The sequence below is a fragment of the Chelmon rostratus genome, chromosome 7 (genome assembly GCF_017976325.1).
Source record: "Chelmon rostratus isolate fCheRos1 chromosome 7, fCheRos1.pri, whole genome shotgun sequence".
Classification (NCBI taxonomy): domain Eukaryota; kingdom Metazoa; phylum Chordata; class Actinopteri; order Chaetodontiformes; family Chaetodontidae; genus Chelmon; species Chelmon rostratus.
This window is the reverse complement of record NC_055664.1, coordinates 7,049,681-7,068,765: the sequence shown is the minus strand read 5'-3', so window position 1 is coordinate 7,068,765 and position 19,085 is coordinate 7,049,681. Positions and strand designations below refer to the sequence as shown.

The following is a 19,085-nucleotide window of genomic DNA, read 5'->3' as shown; positions in this document are numbered from 1 at the left end:
CTTGTGTGCTCTCGAGCACCGCTTACAGATATTCCGAAAAGTGATGGGCTACAAGTAAAATGTTATAAGACCAACAAAAAAAACAGTGAAATGAAGGACAGAACAAGCAAACAGTGCTCTTTTAAAGAATTGCATTGCTCTTTTTAATTTGTATGCACTTCTTTGTTTCTGCTATATCTTGTATTCGGGGTCTGGATTGGGGGTTTGGGATTTCTTGTATTTTTTTTTGTCTTCATGCGAATGAAAGCAGAGGCGCCCCCCTCACAGGGATGCCAACAATCATTTGTCTCTAGAAGTACTGAAGACATAAGGTATATTTCTTCTTACTCCCATAGATGCATTATGTTAACTTAAATTTTAGATTTAACCAAGTGTTTAACCAGTGCATTAATGAGCAACATGCAAAGTATCTGCCAAATATCCATAAAGTATATAGATCTGAAACTAACACGTACAGAAATCAAAGGGAAAATACTGCAGCTGATTCTGTAATGAGATTAGCACTTGATATCAAAGTCTGTGCTACCATGATCTGATGCTACTAGACGGAAACAAAGATATAGAGCATTAGCCAGATATCTGCCAATCAGTGACATTGTTTCTACATGCAGCAGTCACTCGGGTTCTTACCGCCGAGACCAGAAATCGATGGTGCAGTGAACAGAATCGACTTGATCCTGCAGAGCCAAACCACGCTGAGTACAAACATGAGGAAATCAGTTTTATCTGGTGACGGATACCTACGTCTTCATACGGTGGCTTTTTGCAACCACTCGCCTTTACTCCAAAATGATTCCTCTTTTCTGTTGCAGCAGGAAAGGAAACACAGTAGGGTTATAATGATGCGCGCTGTACATAGTAAAATTTTGTATTTCTCTATGATAAGACAACCTGTTCTGCCGCTGTAACAGCAGGAAGCAGAGAACATTGCGGCGGTGGATGTTGCCCGTCTAACGACCAGCCAACCACACAGCGCAGTGTGTCTCTGCTCCACAGCAGGCTTTAGCATTTAGCTACACACATACAGTGTACCACTGTACCACATACAGTGTTTGCTTTTAGTTTATGAGTTTAGGATCATTCTTCTATACTGCTGGAATTTGGATAAAAATGTATGACACCAATGAATGACTTACTTTTTAGTTTTCCTCTTTCAAAGAAGTATGTGTGTTTTAATATGAAACGGTACAGAAAAAATCATAATATATTGATATTGAGGTTATTTTTTTCTGTCTTTACCTCATTCATATTAGCTGTGTGTGTATATATACTTGAATCCAACATCCTTATAACTATATGAAAAGGCAAATTTTATGTGTCCATGTTTCTGAGTAGGGTAGCAATTTGTTGAGGATGATTATCTTGTAGATCTCTTGAACTGGCGACCCTGCTCTATCATGTGAACTGAAGCCCATTAGATAATTATGTTTTGTTTAAAAAAAAAAAAGGTTTGGCATTAAAAGAAGATAGTTTTGTGCAGTTATTATTGTAGCTATCCCTGAGATGATGATGATGATGAAGTGCTGGCTTACATGATGTGACAGGGAATGGAAGATTTTATTTAGATTGTAATGCTCTTTCATATACCAGGAATTCAATATGAGAGCGGAAAACAAAATACTGAATGCTTATTCCCCCTCAATGGCCTCCAAGGCCACTGTGCTGATGGGCCTCTTTAACACAACACGATTGTTAAATCGCATGTCCTACAGTACATTTTCTCATCACACTCACTGAATTTATTTCTTTCTAAACTAAATAGTGAGATGAATGCTACACTTGTCATATTTTGTAACACACTAGAAGAAGATCCTTCAACCAGTGCAGCTCTTTCAGGAAACAGCTCAGAGGTCATAGCTGTTGTGATGAGAATTGCTGAAACTGGTTAGCCGCCTCTTTTTTTTTTTGCCATTTATTTTGACCTGCTGTAAGGTGACTAACAGCGTATGGACTCCGGCGCCCGGCTCAGCTCCTCGGCTGGATGCGCGTTCACATCTCCGCTCTCCTAACAAGCAAGCTGAGATCGCAGTAGTACTGTAAAACACATGTAATTAATGTCATCCTTGTCATGCATTAAAGACATTGTTCCCAGCGTTTTCATTGTAAATGCTTCTGAGGCCGTGGCTGTGTGACTTTGTGGTGTCGGTAAAGCCGTCTGAACCAGTCCAATTTTTCATGTGGGTCAAACGGTAGAAGTAGAGCTGTGCAGAGACTGAAACAGGCCACAGTTTTAATGAAAGCCGAAGCATTTAAACTGTTGAAACATCATTTCTGTCGTCTCTCTCTGTCACAACATTAACAATATCTGATTAGATCTCTCAGTCTAGCAAGAGAGCTCCTTGTTTTTCTGCTTTCATCACCTTACACATTCTTTTTTGTTTGCTTGTTTTCTACGACTGAACCACTCTGCCGTATCCACTTTCGCGTGGATTAACTTGACTCCTGATGTTTTTCTACTACATTGGCGTTTCTGCAGACCCTCTCGCCGCTTTTTAGCCACTGGCTAGCCCGTGTTGAGGATGCCAGTCCATCAGCGGCAAACATCTTCTTACTGCGGTAAGAGGTGAACGATCTGGAATCTGTGGTGAAACTGTTCTTCACGATGAGTTTGCATGAGAGTGATCTGTGCTACATGTCTATTTCAGCAAGTCAATCTGTGTCATTATGTGTCGCATTAAAAAAAGAAAAGAAAACTCAGGGCAGAGCTAGGCTGGCCTTGGGCAGAATCTCAGACAAACTAAAACGTGTTCGTTTTTTGCTGGAGGAGACCCTGACAGACCAGCAGAACAGGGTCAGATATCTCCAAACTGTGCTCAGCGTTTATTTTAAGCTGCTTAGGACGCATGATGGGTAGAGTTCATTGCATCGATGCAAACAGCGTGAGGAATCTTATTTTGAAGGACGCTACAGTAAATTGACTCTCACTTACTAACCTTATTACCATTCAGGTGATTTTCGTGTGAGGCGAACCTCACCAGTGTGTGCCCATGCAGGTTTAAACCAGCCAATACATGCTGACTGATACTAAGACCACTTCTGTAAAAGCCATGGAGCTCTGTCTTATCCTTAAAGCAGAACGGAATAAGTAAGTACTGTTCTGCCAGTGCTCATAGAGACCAACAGCCAGCCTATGGACACAGCACCACCCCCCTGTAGACAGACCTGGATATCTACTGAAGACTGTAGATACAGCTACCGAGTTTACTATTGAGCATAGCCTCAAAACATGACCATCGCTTCACTGTTGGCTTACGTATGTGCGCGTGTGTATTCTGACTCTGTTCATTATGACCTGAGAAGTTAACATGAGGCATGAGATTCATGACGAGTTGGCCAGACAGCTAACTTTATGCTTTCCGTTGATGGTTACAGTGGTAACCCTCTACTTTAAGTTACTTTTTTTTTTCTTTTCTTCCACTGTGTGTATATACAGTCTGATGTTTCTACAGTAGAATATTGTAAAGTCGGCAAATCCATGCGATTGTGTTTATACAACTCGACATTAAAAAATTTAAACAGAAAATGTAAGTATCACGTTTATACGTCCCTTCAGGAAATGAAGATTCAATCATGGATTATGACACAGCAATGTCCCTTTTTTTTCTATTTTACTTTACTTTATTATGGCATAAGGTGATTGCAGTCAGTTTCTAAAAAAAAATGATATGTAATAAAGGTATATGAGAAAATGTTCATAACACAAAATAAAGTTGTTTGAATTCAATGTTCTGTATTTGAATGTGACTTGAGTTGTCGGAGCAGGTAACCTCTTTTTTTTTTTTGGAGATAGCTTGGAACACACGGAATCCTGATGGTACTGTTGTGTTTATCACCATGTAACATGCCAATAAAATAATATATGTATTGTTATATTCTCTCTGGAAGGAAGTTTTGTCCTCACAAAGTGTGGGAATACAGCTGAGATTCAGCTCGTCACCGTTGAAACGTTCCAGTTTCACTTTTTTTTTGCGCCAAAGATGAAAGGTAAGGCTGTTGTTACCACAACCACAACCTATGGACACACATTAACTGTAGTATGACACATGGTGTATATAACACTCACTGTGCAGTGTACTGCCATGGGAGGTGCTGCAGTATAATGTTTCACCACAAGGTGTCGCGGCAAACCAAGTTATGCCCTCACTGTGTCTGCAATCGGTAGAATGAGGGCGCAAACTCATTATTCTGCATCATTATTAGCCTCTGACTCTGAAGAGGAACAGGGAATGCAGCATTGTCAAAGGTTGGAAAAACAAGCCTGTAGCTGCACTGTTTCCAGCACAAACCCCCACATCAGCTGGGAAAACGTGGGCGGTGAAAGTAGATGTCATATTTTATATATACCATATCTGTACATGTCCAGAGAGACTGGGTGCAACAGTACAAACTAGCTGCAACATCCACTCCACACATGTTTTAAGATTTGTGAAAAAAAAAATACTGGCTTCCACTAGACTCAAAAAAAAAAAAAAGTATTATATTAAAATCCTTGAAATGGCATCTACTCCCTCTCCCTCACTTAAAATTGCAGAATCTATCAATCTGTCATTGTTTTTCATTTCCTTAGTTTAACTTGGAGGCAAAATGTCTCCTACTTCACTGAAAGGTCTCAGTGTTTGTGCACTGGAGGCTTCAAGTTTCCACACCACGCTTGCTGAAGATGAATATTGGATCAGAATTGGCTTCCAGACCAGTTGTGATGTCGCCAATCACGCTAAAGAGCCACCTCTCTAAAACTGGATTTTTAATGAGCGCAGACAAACTTTCCACTTTCAGGAGTGTCACGCTCTGCACGTACGTCATTCTGCACAGTGAAGCTCAAACATTCAACTTTTTGTACCACAAAAAAAGTGAAAACTGAAGGGATGATAGCAATTTTGGTCCTTGAAATAGAGGGATTTGAGAAAGAAATTACGCATGGATGAGGCTGGAGTTTTTCCAATTTTAAGATAAAGGTATATAAAAGGAGGAAGGTGTGGGAGAGTGTATGACTCAGGAGGGAGAGGTTGATAAAAGAAAGTTTGAGAGAAATTATCCTCATTCCAGGACGAGGCTTCATTAGCGTGAAGGCCATACAACCTCTGAGAGACAGTATTCATGATAACCTTGGAGGTGTTTTTTTTTCTTTTTCATTTTTACTGAACCACGCTATCTTCACATAAGTCATAAAGGTCTCATTCTAACTCCCAGCAATTGCACATCTTTCATGTCATTATTGCTGCATCTTTCAATGGGACCTTTGAATGATTACTCATTCTAATATGTAAAATTAACAATTTGAAATCAGATCTGGATGCGTTTACATGCAATGTATTATTGTAAACAATGGTTTCAGAAACTTGGATGAGACTTTATCCCAGCTTTACAGTCCAGCACAAAGCCAGCCTAACTGTTCCCCCATCTCCAGTCTGATGCTAAGCTAAGAGGCTGCTGGCTTTGGCCTCATATTGAACAGACAGATATGAAAGTGAAATAAATAAGCAAATTTCCCCAAATGTTAAACTATTCCTTTGAAGTCAGTCTTGCCCCCAAATATCAAATCCAATGAAGCAACAGCATAATTTTAACATGATTTAAACAAACTCCACAGTTTATGATGGTAATTGGCACATTTGCTTTATTTTGAAAACAGACATTGAAACCATTTTTATGTTTTTCATATTTTTTTCTCACAAGTTTGAACTCCTTGATAAGGTTGAAACTGGACATTGCACTCACTGGAACATGGGAAAAGTATTTTTTGTTTGCTCGTTTGTTTGATTTTTTTTAACTTTTTTTTCGTAACATCAGTGCAAGAGTATTTTTCCAATTCATATAAACTGTCATAACAACACCAAAGACATCAAAAAGAAGCCGCCACACCTCTTAAGTTTTTGTGACTGCGAAAAAGTTCCTCTCAGAGGGAGAGTTCCCATCATGCATCTGGTTCGATGGTTCATGCTACTGTTCTCACGTTTGGTTGGCAGCGCACAAATCATCATGTAAGAGCCATTTACATCAATACTATAGCTGATTTCTATAGTTTATTATATGATCATGTCATTTTAATAGCAACAGGTCCTTTACTGTATATGTGAGTAAACAGAGAGTTTGTAAAAGGGGTGTAAACCAAGCTTGAATGACTCAAGCAGAATAGAGAGAGAGTAAATAGTCTTGTCCTATATGTGGGTTTTGGATTCAGGGTAAAGCTGCCCAACTGGAAATTTGACACATTTAATTATACATTCTATTCACCATCCGATGTGTCAGTACATTACCTATTTTGCTGCGTTCTCAATACATTTGCACTGTGTTGAAAACTAGAGTTGCATTTTTAAAACCAGCTTGTTTTTGTGCGTGCATTTGCAGAAGGACGGGTTTTATTCGCAAAATGTGTTTAAAGAAAGTGCACTGCGATGCAAATAAAGTGTGGTGCATTCACAATGCCTTTTAAATGTGTTAATGTCCAGTTGGGAGCATTCAATCCACCGCTGAGTCCTATACAATAGATAGTGAAGATGTACCAAATCAAATCCTCTTCCTCCACCTCCTCCTCCTCCTCGTCATCGTCATTATCTAGGTAACAATCATTTTTCATAATCAACAACAACATCATCGTCATCATCATCATCATCACTTCCTCATAGTATTAGCTTGAGCCAAAAAACTTCACGCTGGAAACTCCCCCAACATGAGAAAATCATTGCCACACAAAAAATGACAAACAAATAGAAACGGACTGCCTTCACATTGGGAAGGCAAAGAGCAACCTTTTAAGATTTTTGTTTTTGTGTTATTCTTCATACTCTTAATTCTGCTTTCTTTAGGTTAGACTTTGCCTTAGTCATCCTTGGACTCGGTGGCCTCCGCCGCTGCATCTGCCGGGGCGGCCTCCTCTGCTTTAGACTCCTCTACAGCATCTGGGTGGAAGGATGAAGGGTAAAGAGGCAAAGCGAGAGGAGGAAAATGAGATGTAAGGGTGTTCAGAAGGGGGGGCACGATAGATAAAAGGTGGGTTGGAGAGTGGAGAGGGGAAGAGAGAAAATTAGCCTGTGGAGAGGAGGTTTTACATTGTGAGGGTGGAATAATACAGCTCCATCTGGGTCTTCTGAGATACTGAGCATCAAAGATCAGCTGCTACTTTTGATGTTTTAAATATTTTATCTCAGATGGCTCTCTGTATAAAAACTAGCAGAAGATATTGTTCAAAGATCATGAAAATGTGGGTAATATTGTAAAAAAAAAAAAAAAAAAAGGAACTATGTAATGACAAGGTGTCAACTCTACTAAAGCCGAGAGCATGTCAGTCAGAGGGTGCAACCTAATGTCTGAAATCCCATATTGGCCGTGTAAATAATAAAGGAAGGGAGTGCTCCTAATGGACTCATGAAGCATTTGAACTGACATCACAACGCTAACAGCAGCAGCTCAGCCTGTCACATCTGATTCTGTGTGACGCCCACGGTCTACTGCACTGCAATAACATCCAGTGGTGGCTGACTAACAGTTGAATACTGCTGAATAATGATCCATGATACATCACTCAGCCATTACTTGTTCCTTGAGTAACGTTGCTATAATGTTTTGTGTTTCTTTGTTTTGTTTTTTTTTTATCCTGTGCTCTGTGCTGTTTCACTGGTAAGAAATTATTATTAGTGTCCTATCTATTGTCTATAAAATCTACAGTAAAAATGGATAATTTCCTGATAAGACCATTGTATATGGGTACAATGATTTTGGGACCTTCATTTTATTGTTTCTGACCAAGCCTATTTTTCAAGTGCCCTGAGAGCGGTGATGTCATACCATGATGATCTCATACTCTTTTCATAGAAAGAGGAGACATCAGAGGATGACATCATTGCATTGGAGATTAGGGTGATGGAGTGCATGTGTGTGTGTGTGTGTGTGTGTCTTTGAGGGCGATGCAGAGAGAGAGAAGTGGGGCGATCATGTCTGTGTAAGTGCTTGAATGTGTGAGAATGTGTGTGTGTGTGTGTGTGTGTGAGAGTGTGTGTGAGCGACTCAAGACAGCATGATCTTCCAGGTAAGAGGTAATTAGCTTGTTAGCCAGTATGACAGACTTGAAAATGTTCTCTCTCTGCAGCCACTGAGCTGTGTGATGCAAATGCAATTTCACAGAGCCACAGCCCATCATTTCTGGTATTCTGACATCAGTGCCACCTCAGTTATCTACACTACTGATATAACGGACTAAAATGCTGCTTTTAGCTCTGCCGATGGATTTTAAATAAGAATTGGAGAGGAGGAAAGAAAATGCCCAAAGTCTGGTGATCTTTGTCATGGTTTGTCGACTCTGCCCACTGATTTCACAGTTTTCAGTAAACAATGTTAATGAGAGCAGGACGCATAGTTTTCTGTGGAACTTCTAACTCAGATACAAAGTAGAGCTGAAGATGAAGGAGGCATTAGGACTCACATCAATTATCACCACCATCAGTATTTTGGATGCACATAATCTATTTTTTCTGACTGCCATTTACACTCGTAATGTTGTTTTTAACATTATGTAACCTCTCATGACAAAGAATAGACAGACCGCATGGAGCGCATCAAGGTTTTGTTCTGGGTCCGCTGCTTTTCAGTCTTTGTTATCATTAGGGGTCACACTCCATAAGCCCAATACTCATTTTACTGCTAGGCAGATGACACTCAACTCTATATGGCTGTTGATCCTGATGACCTGAGCCCTCTCTACCCCCTCGAGAACTGCGTCTCAATTTCTCTCAGTAAAAATGTGCCTACAGGACTGAAAAAGTGTGGTATTGTAGTGACAATACAGATCCCTGTTAGTTTTAGGATAGACTTCTTGTATCTGTCTATAAATGTATTTATGGCCCCTGATTATGTGATATGATACACAGATCATGGTGAGGCTGCTTTCTGTAGTTCTGGACCCAAACTGTGGTGATCTGACTCTGAAGGCACCAATATTAATTGAGTATTCAAGCGAGGAAACCTCCCTTTTTTAGCCTTGCCTTCTCCTAGAGTCTGTTATTACCTCTACACTGCCATTTCTTGATTATGTCCACCATGGCTCAATCACATTATTTATTTCATTTCTAAATGTATTTTAATATTTTAATTGTCCTGTAAATTGTCTGCACTTTGGCCTGCATTTCATGTAGGTGCCATATACTGTACATTAAAAGAATTTGCATATTATTATTTGTGATTATGCAGTGCTATGTCATCATGCTTAACAACTCAGCTCAACAACTCAGGTGTAACTAAGTGAAGCCGGTGACTTGGACTGCCCTTGGTCGAGAATCTGGATCATAGCCCGTCTGCCTCATAAATTATTCAGTCAGATCAGAGTACCTGGCGTCCTTGTGCGTATGACTCCGGTCTGTGCGCTGACAAACCTTAACCAAGTGACTTAGTTATAAATATTAATTTTCTCTTGGAGACAGTTCAGTCGGTAAAGCAGATTGTGGCCAGCAGTGAATTTTTTTAATTAGCAGTTCTTTGTCAAGTAGCGTTTGTTTGTGACAGACTTCCCCGGTGCGGATCGTGACCAGTAGGGATCATTAATCATTCATTGAAATCAGAGCACCTGTTATCCCCGCTCTGCTCCATGCAGGCCAGCTATCCCATCGAGGTGGTAACTATGACAACAGGGAGACAGTGCTGCCTAGGTGACCTAGTTTCCTTGTAGTTCTCCAGTTGGTGTGTGTGTGTTTCCCACCTCACACCCCCGCCTACTCGAGACTGAGCATGCTCCATTAACTACCTGTCTGACCCAGTCTGAGAGTCCTTGGACCAGAAATATGAGATCATGTCAAGTACTGTATGCTATGAGAGTTTATGTTATAATGTAATCTTATGGCCTTCCGGTTTCGTCTCAGGTATGTTTCCACTAATTGGACAGTAAATTGTGGTTTACCTTGACATTAGCTGATGTTGGAGATCCAGACGACAACAATATTATCAAATATTTTGACCTGCTGTGATGTGGAAAAAGGGGGGCTCATCTATTTTGTTGAATAAATGACTGTAGCGTGTTGGTATTGGCATCATTATATTCATATGAATCCATCTGAGACATTTATGAGACTTTATAACAACATGATGGCATCACTATCCCATTGTACAACATCTTTTTCTTTTCTTCACCGGTACTAATCATTCCCAACCCTGCGTTTTTATCCCAATCTCTGCCTCATCAGTATGGAGTTTTCCAACTTCCACAGGCTGTATATTCTAATACTGAGCTGTGTCTCTGTGTTAACCAGTGAATGGTGGAGCACTGCCAAAGAGCTTTAAATCCCAAAGACTCAACAAGCAGTTGTTTCCTGTGGTGCCTGCCAAGCAGACTACGGGAAAGCATACCTATTCTTCTTTATTAGTATTTTACAGTAAGTAATTGCCTCTTGATTGGTGAGTGTGTCTGGAATTATTTTTGTCTCTGAACTCAGTGCCCTCGCAAAGTTATGCATGTAAGTGTTTGATTCAGAGAGCTGGAGAACTTCCTGTCGGTGTTACCTTAGTGGTCTGCTTTCATTATGTGTTTGTTTGCATGTAATGGGTTTTTTAAATGAATCCTACTGTAATGAATAGATGCTAGGAGCTTTATTATAATCTGCATACCTTGTTTATCTTTTGTTTGGTTAGGCTCCTCCTTCTCAGCTGTCGGGCTGACAGCAGCAGGCACATCGGCTTGTCTGGCCTCCTCCTTTTTCTCTTCGCTCTCCTCCTCCTCCTTCTTTTCCTCAGCTGTGGCTGTGGTGGGACTCTTGGCTGCCTCCACCTCTTTGGGCTTCTCCTCGGTTTTCTCCTCCGCCTTTGGCTCCTCTTTTTGGGGCTCAGAGGGAGCTGTGGCGGCCGTAGGAGAGGCAGCAGCGGGCGCCGCTGCTAAGGGAGACGTCGCTGCGCCTACGGGAGAGGCAGCAGCAGCTGCCGGAGAGTTAGCTGGCTTGTCTGCCACTGGGCTTTTGGCTTGGCTCGTCTCCTCCTCCTTCTTGGCCTCCTCTCCTGCAGCTTCCTCCTCCTTCGCAGGTGCCTCCTCTCCCTCCGCTTTCTTTGCCTCCTCTCCTCCCTCTGTCGCCTCCTCTGCAGCAGCAGGACTGTCTCCCTCCTTCTCTTCCTCTCCATCTTTCATCTTTTTCCGAGTTATGTGTCCACGGAAGCTGGCCTGTATTTTGGTGGCAGCCTTGTGGGCCTTGTCCTCGGGTTTGTTGGTAGTGCCATCCTGTTCAATCTTCTGGTCTGCCTCCTCATTTTTCTCCACCTGGTAGCCAAGAGAAAATACATCAGATTAATTAATCTACTGTAAGCCATCATGCATGTCCAGTGGGCACCAGCAAGGGAGTGTCATGCTAAAACTTGAAAAGAATCCCTCTACTGTGGGGGTATGTAGCTTGAGGGTGATCACCTCAAAATATCATGCTGGCATACTTTTATTTGGGATTAGAATCCTACCAAAGATAGGTACAATATGTCATGAGTTGAAAGGTCAGAAAACAGAGAAGTAAAAACTAAAGTCTATGCTACAAGAGGTGGTTTATGCACTGATCTATTTATAATCATTACTGGAGAATTGTAGACTGGGAAAAGGTGGGTAAGGGTTTCAGGACTGGTTGGGAATTGAGTAAAAGTGTAGGACTGGATGAGGAACAGGGTTAAGAATAGGACAGTACAGAGTGTAATATTGAAAGGGGTTCCATGATATTACCTTCAGTAACTGGGTCCATACAGTAGCTGTCCATCAAATAGTGGGTTGTGCTATGAGTCATATAAATCTAATGAAAAGAAATCAAATCAAATAAAGGAATGAATGATGAGCACTGAAAGTGGCAAACAAAACGAATCAGTACATTCAAAATGAATAGGCAAACAAATCAAGGTAAAATATTCTCTGGCTGAACCAATCAAAAGCTTTAAATGTGCACCTTAAATGAATGTGAATAAGCAACATGAAGCAAACACAAATTGTCAGAGAGGCATGCAAGCAGTGCAGCATCAGGTAGCAAAATGATAAAGATGTGAAAACTGCAGAGTCCGAAGGGTTTTGAGTGTTTTGTCCTTCCGGGTATCGAGGCTTTGTTAGGAGCCAGATATTGGTTTGACAATATAAGGAATACAGCATTTTATCGTTTCATGTGCTGGAAAGAGGAGATTTAGTGCCAACGTGAATCACAGAATAACAGACGTGTGTGTGGGTCGATTGTCTCCACAGAATGAATCGGATGCTTTGGGATATGGGGCACAACGAATGACTCTAGGCATTTATTACGTTTATTCAATCCAGACATGATTGTTGATATTGTCGTCTTGATTATGGCGCTGAAACAGATCTAGTGAACAATGAAACTTAAATGCAGAACCTCTCCTTGGCATTCATTAATATTGCCTGCATTCACTGCTAATGACATCCTCAAAATTGTGATCGGAAAAATGTAAGCGTTCAAAACTGAGGCGCTTTCTCCAAAATAATGAGCCCATCTCTGGTCTCTAGGTACAGTAGCTTTCTACGGCGGCTCCATCTCTGGCTGCTAGGGAACGAGCTGCCTGCTAGAATCTCCTCAGCATTCACTGCCATACCCCTCCCAACCATCAAAGGTTACCTTGACAACCAGAGTGCTAACTCATCACGGCGCTGTCTGCTGGTTGGTGCTATGAAAGACTATATGTCACCCTGATTGGCAGTGCACCTGACCCCTCAGGGGAGCAGGCCAATAGGAACTCGTAAATCAGGGGGAGCAATCAGCATGGCTAAGGAGGGGTTGTGTGTGATGCAGCAGTGGGGTGCCTGTGGGGGGGGGTTTGTATGTGGCATCTTGTTTACGGTTGGTCAGTGAATTTCAGTGGAAAATGGTTTTCAAGCTGTGCCTCGGTGGCGACATCCATCAGTCTATTTCTTGATGCCTTCTGTCTCTAATAGTGTCATTGTATCGGATATGAGGTTTGACTTGGACAGCTGCCTGCATGAGGAGTCACGTCTGTGTGACATGATTTAAGAGCCAGAGGGCCTAAACCAACATGTCTTATTCAGGGTCAGTGTGTCAGTCCAATATTGGAGCAGAGAGGCCAAGGTACAGCTGTGTTGGTATATTTAACTCCTCCGCCTTTATTCACATGCCATCCCCAGGGTTCAGGGTGTAAATCCTGCCCCAGGCCTTCCTGCAATTCTAAACATACACCATCTTCCTGAAGCAATTTTGTGCAATGTATTTTTTTAAAAAAAACAACAGCATGATACTGCTGGCTGTGGCAGGGATGGTGTGTTTTCAGGGGCTTCACACCCCTCCTCAAACAGAGAGATCTATCTGAACTAGAGCTGTTTACTTAACAAGCGGATATTAAGTGTGGAAATAAACTTTAGCAAGTGTCCTGCTATTAGAACAGATAGCAACTGTAAGGACGGACAAAGCACCAGCGGCACACCCTCAGCCCTTAATAATATGCAGGTCTCCAGTGTGTTTTATTACGTCTGATCTCATGGGTGCGTACAATTGCCAAAAAATTGACCCAAGCACTTAACTCTAAATAGAATTACTTACTGGCTACATACAGTGAGTCAGACACAGAGAGAAAGCGATGGATGAGGGTGTTTAGGAATATGGGGGTATGACATCATTATTGGAACGGAGGGGATGTCATTTACTTTAGAGATATGGGTGTGTTTGAGTGCAAATGTAATAAAATACCAGCAGTGCCAAAGTGATCTCATATCAGTGTAAGAGGACGGAGAACAGAGCTCAACATCATGGTTTGACCACAATTGTAGCATCATCATTTGAATTATTGATATATGTCTGCACATCACCCTCGGATGTGCTGTGCTGTGATTTTCTGACCGTTGTCGTTTCCATGGACCATGAGAGTCAGTACTGAGCGACTTTGACCTGTCACATCAAATTTATTATGCTATAATATGCAATGCACCAGTGGTTAATGACCGAGATGGTGGCTACATTAAAATCTCATATTATCTAAACGGAAACATTACTGCAAATCCTTCAAGAATTGCTTCTTAAGGACTCTGACTGTTAACTGAACCCTGGTCACGTACCCTCCTGCAGGCGCTGTTTCACTCGGTGTCTGTGCGGCACACATTTTCATTCATAAATACAGCAGCAGCACCTCCCAAAGGTACAAGGTACACTCCCTTTAAGTCTTCACACCAAGACACTGCGACCGTTTCAACTCTTCCTTCATTCATTTGCAGTGAGACAACACATTTGCATTATCAGGTTAATCAAATAGCTTATTACAATTAGCCCGCGGTGTTTCCTCTTGGAGCGTGGTCTTTCTGGTTGCCATAGATACACTACAATGAAAATTGTTTTTATTATCCAGCAAAAAGGGGAACGTAAAGTACTTCTTTTGCGTGATTAAAAAGCAGCATATGCAACAGTAAGTAAGTAACTGCATAATGTAGCATTAAAAGCTTGCTGTAGGACACTTTTCTGTATGTAGGTGACAAATAATGGCTGCCATCTTCATGCTTGGAATCTAAATGCACTGTAGCTCGCGGGTTAATTTATCTAAATACAAGAGTGTCATTCACCAGAGGACAGACGTCTCTGTCTTGCCTGTCTGTAAAGGTAATAAATGACTGTGCTAAAACGTGTTCAGCACATTGTCTGACGGCTGGATGGGTCTTTGCCGATCAGCTGCACTCTGTGCTCTCTCCCTGTCTGTCTCTGTCCTTGGGTGGGCACCGGCTGTAGTGAGAACCACACCCAAGAGTCAGTGGCTTTACCGGCAGATCCATAACCCTGCATACACACACACACACACACACACCATCCCCCAATGGTGACAAACAGTAACAGTCCGCCACCTTCCCACTGCCTCATTGCCAGTGCCATTAGGGATTTGTTTCAGGAGGGAGGGGAGGCGGGGGGGGGGGGGGCCGGAGAAGGGAGGCGAAACAGGCGAAGACACGGTGGAGTGATGATGTTTAGGCTGGTTGAATTACCACAGAACCAAAGCTCACGCTAATGCACACACCAGGCGTGCATATAATCATGGTGGGCTTTTTTTTTTTCCTTTAATTTTGATCCATTCAAGCGGGAGACTCCATTTTCACCTCACCGCTCCGCCCAGCCTGGGATTGAATGCTAGCAAGAGGGGAGAGGAATATTAAAGGTAATATTTGCATTTATAATGGTAGACTTACAGGACGTGGCTTCGCAGGGGCCCTTTCATCAAAAAACCCAACAAGTGCAGCTGCTGAGTTTATTGAATCTAAGTCACTTTAATGTGTAATTAATGGAGATTTGGGAATATTAAGACAGACACAGTATTATCAGTACATGTAGAAATAATGGCAAAACTCTCCAAACATTTGTCCCTTATTACCTCAATTCCCAAGCAGGCAGGAGTTAATATTAGCCACCCTGCTGGTGGCACACATACAGTACTTCCTGCAGTGACACCTCTTTCCTAAAAAATTCAGCGTGATTTCAATGGCTGTCTGCTTTTCTGCAGGAATCATCCAGACACCAAAGAGCAAAGACTGGCTGCTGTCTGCAGCTGCTGAATATCTCCCTCTCCCGTCTTTCCCTTTCTGTCGTCTTTCACTCTCTCCCTCGCTGAGCAAAGTGCTACCCACTCAGTCTCTCTCTCTCGCACACACATACAGACACGGCGGAGCACCACACCCTTTTAGCCAGCTATCTCCTGCAGATGAGGAGAGGGGGGCTCAGGTGGTGACTGCCACAGCCCCTGCTCGCCATCTCCCTCTCTCTCTCTCCCTCTCTGTGTGTGTGTCCTTTGACGGTGAATTGACGAGCGGTGTTAAAGGATGCGCTGTTTCTTTTACGACAGCCCGGGAAAAGATGCTCCGAAGCAACTAATAAGCGGCCATATGCCAGCGTCATTACATCCTCTGGAGCTGCATTTAATTCAATTACACCGACTCTCTCCTTGAACAAAGGCTCCGCAATCGCCACTGATCTCATAGGGGCCGGGGATGGGGATGGGGAAAGGGAAAGTGGGGCCGGGGAAAGGGGCAAGTGGAAGTGGAGAGGAGCTGGAGGAAGGGGGCTACGGGGTTGGATATGGTGGGTTTTGGTGGAGGCAGGGACTGGAAATATGGGCTGTGGCTGGTGCTTTGGCTGAAGCCAGGCTCATAGGAAAGGGGCTTTGGCTGCATGAGGAGCCACGGTGCGAGAGGAGATCTTTGAGGTAGCAGATTTTCGGAGTTTGGTCTAGAATGATTAAGGCTAGACAGGACAGGCAGGAACGGTCCTGGTGCTAGGGATGGAGTTTGGGCGGAGTTGGAAAACGGCACATATGGCTGGGATTTGGAGTCCTGCTTTATGGGGGATGTGGTAACTTTGGGTAGGCCTGGTGTTGGAAGACAACCTGAGTTTAAGAGGGACCTGGACCTAAGATGGACCTGAACTTGATCCTTTATCTTTTTCCAGACCCTGAGGCGAGAACAAGGAGCATCTTCTGTGGTGGCGAATTTTGTTTTTAAAGTAAAGATAAAGCTTGAGGCTGGGGCTACAAGGAGACTTAGATCAAGTGCTAGTAGCCACTCCCATATGGAGATGTTGCAACGGCAACAACAATGGCTGGACCCACAGCAATACTGCCATATTTAAAGCAGAAACCCATGCTCTTTGCTCATCCATCCATGAAGATTATGGGGTCTGTCTGGATTCATTTCTGCCTCTGCGCCTCAAAAAGCAGCTGCAAGGGGATAAGTGCCCGTGGGCCGGGAGGATGTTTTTCCGCGACGAGACGCGCCCGGCAGCGACAGCGTTCTGTGGGAAAAGCCGGTGCCTCACCCACATGGCTGCAGTGTGCAGCGCGCCGGCTTCCTTTTCTTTGATCTGTCTCACCTTTGCGCCTGCTCACCTCCTCCAACCATCATCCCTCACTATGTCACCACCACAATTCCTACGGGTTGTAGCCACACCTCCAGTTTCGTTCCCTCTTTGCCTTTCTGCTTTGCTGCATGTCAGCCTCTCCCTACCTTCCCCCATACCTTGCAACCTCCCTCCCTGCCTCAATCATTTTTTTTATCTCTATTTCTCTGCCCACCAGGTTCTCTTCACTCTCTACTTCCTCTTGCATCCCCCCAAATCTACCTCCATGTGCACCAGCTACACTCCACCCTGCCGCTTGTTCTCTCCCAGCCTGCCTGCTTGCCTCCCTGCATCCTGCTCTTCCTGCATGTCTTTCAACTGGCGAGCCTTGCTTCCTCTCTCTCCCTCTCCTCCCTGCCAGAGCTAATATGACTCACCCAGACTAACATTTAAGAAGCAATCAAGTGCCATCGGAATCCAGCGTGATGCGAGTCCGATAAAATCATACTCAGTCTGAGATAGCAGCGGGGAACCGGCCATGATCACACACAAAACCACCATGATAGCTGCTGAAATACAACAGAGCGAAGCACAGGAGAGTGCCATCCACTGTCCAGACCCACCCGCTTCCATGCAACACCTTTTTTTAAAAATCATTCTCTGCCACAGAGAATAGCCATGGGTTATTATGAACTGCCCAACACCACCCTTTCACACCCTTTAAATGAGTGCACACTTCATAGTACCCTCCATTGACAGCATCCACTTATAAAGCTGGAGGGCTATGATAATCCATTTAGACTCATTTATTCCTATTGTATTCCCCCGAGGCCACTGACATGATGGTGCTGCTCACTCAATCCGTACCCCGCCCTTTTTTCCTCTCTGTGGAAATTTACTTTCCAGTGTCACCCATTTGTGCTCAAGATAACAGAAGTACAAAAGATACTAAGACCCCCTGTTTAAGGCATCAATTAAGAGCACATAGGTTGCCCTAATTAATAGGAATCATCATTAACAATGGTGGATGATGCTGAGTTCAGTAGAGCTCCTGAATAAATGAGGGAGTGTTTCTGCTCTAATAGCAGCGACAATACAGAATCTTATCAAGCGCCTTTCAATAATCTTTCACTTTTTTCAAGTGCCTGATCAATATGAGGGAATGCCCGGCTGCACGAGATCGAGTTACAGTCTTGCGCCTCTCTGCGAGTACAGTGTGAGGTCTGAGAGGCATTGTGGCAACATCCATTCATGCGGGATAATCACATTAACTAGGCGTGTCTGGGCTCTGTGGATACAGACTTCTATAAAGATAGGCCAGGCCCCGAGTATAAGGAAATTACACCAACATTTTCCCTTAATCCCTCCGCAAGCAACCTGATCTGACTACAAACCAACAGTCCCAAAGTTCAGAGTTGAGATGCAGCATTTTGTCACATGAGAGAACAGAGAATATCGATAAAGCAAATCAGAGCAGTTTACCGGTTTGGTTCTTCTTATGCAGCACAGCATAGTTGTAGTTGTTGTATCCTCCCTTTTTCTTCTCTGCTTCTTTCTTCCTTTTTTTCTCCCTTTCACTTCTTCTCTCTCACCCTCTCTCTCTCTCTCTCTCTCTCTCTCTCTCTCGCTCTCTCGCTCACTCGCTTTCGTGCACACACACACTCTCTCTCTCTCTTTCTCTCTGGCTGTATCAACAGCTAAGCCGCCCAGTGCATTTACTCATCCCAGTTTGCACACACACGCTCTTCAGTCGGTCTGCCCGGGCGCACCTCTCTCTCTCTTTCTCTCCCTCTTACTCGCAGCCTGACAATGACTACAAGCCCACCCTTTAAACCCCTCCCTTCCCCACGCTCCCTCCATCCCTCTCTCCTCCCCTCCCCTCTTCCCTTCACACTATTCCCCTCCTCCTCCTCCTCCTCCTCCTCCTCTTCTTGCTCATAGTGATGAACCCCCCCACCTCTTTTAGATCAGCGCTCCTCTCTTCTACATCTTCTCACCCACCCTCCTCCTCCTCCTCCTCTCCTCTCTCAGCTTGGCTCCAGCAAAAACTGCGGCCCCACCCTAAAAAGGCTCTCGCTTAATGACTGACTGGATACCTCCAATTTTTTGCTTTGCTTTTTTAACAATTGGGCTTTATTTTTGTTTCTCTCATTGCCACCACTACCCCTCTGGTTTATCCCCTCCCCTTCCACACACACATAAGGAGGTGCCTTAAAAGAAGAAGAAGAAGAAGAAGAAGAAGAAGCTCCCAAATGGAAGTCGCCTCCTCTGATTGCTCAGGCTCCCTCTCATACTGTGTGTTATACACTCTCTGGGTCT

At 43.4% G+C, this 19,085-nt stretch overlaps 1 protein-coding gene across 1 annotated transcript; it reads right to left on the bottom strand.

Annotated features, from left to right (window-relative positions):
* Positions 1 to 5,683: 5,683 nt before the first annotated feature.
* gap43 (growth associated protein 43) lies at positions 5,684 to 18,467 on the bottom strand. Its single transcript, XM_041941179.1, has 3 exons — positions 18,249 to 18,467; positions 10,591 to 11,230; positions 5,684 to 6,899 (listed from the first exon to the last, which is right to left on the bottom strand). Exons 1-3 carry the CDS (start codon positions 18,276 to 18,278, stop codon positions 6,820 to 6,822), a joined length of 750 nt encoding a protein of 249 aa, XP_041797113.1. The 5' UTR covers positions 18,279 to 18,467; the 3' UTR covers positions 5,684 to 6,819.
* Between the last annotated feature and the right edge of the window lie 618 nt (positions 18,468 to 19,085).

Excerpts from the sequence above, each read along its gene's own strand:
- gap43 (XM_041941179.1), bottom strand. The coding sequence starts at position 18,278 with ATGCTGTGCTGCATAAGAAGAACCAAACCG. Across the intron at positions 11,231-18,248 it reads GCATAAGAAGAACCAAACCG|GTGGAGAAAAATGAGGAGGC; the intron begins GTAAACTGCTCT and ends CTTGGCTACCAG. Across the intron at positions 6,900-10,590 it reads CCAAACAAAAGATAAACAAG|ATGCTGTAGAGGAGTCTAAA; the intron begins GTATGCAGATTA and ends CCTTCCACCCAG.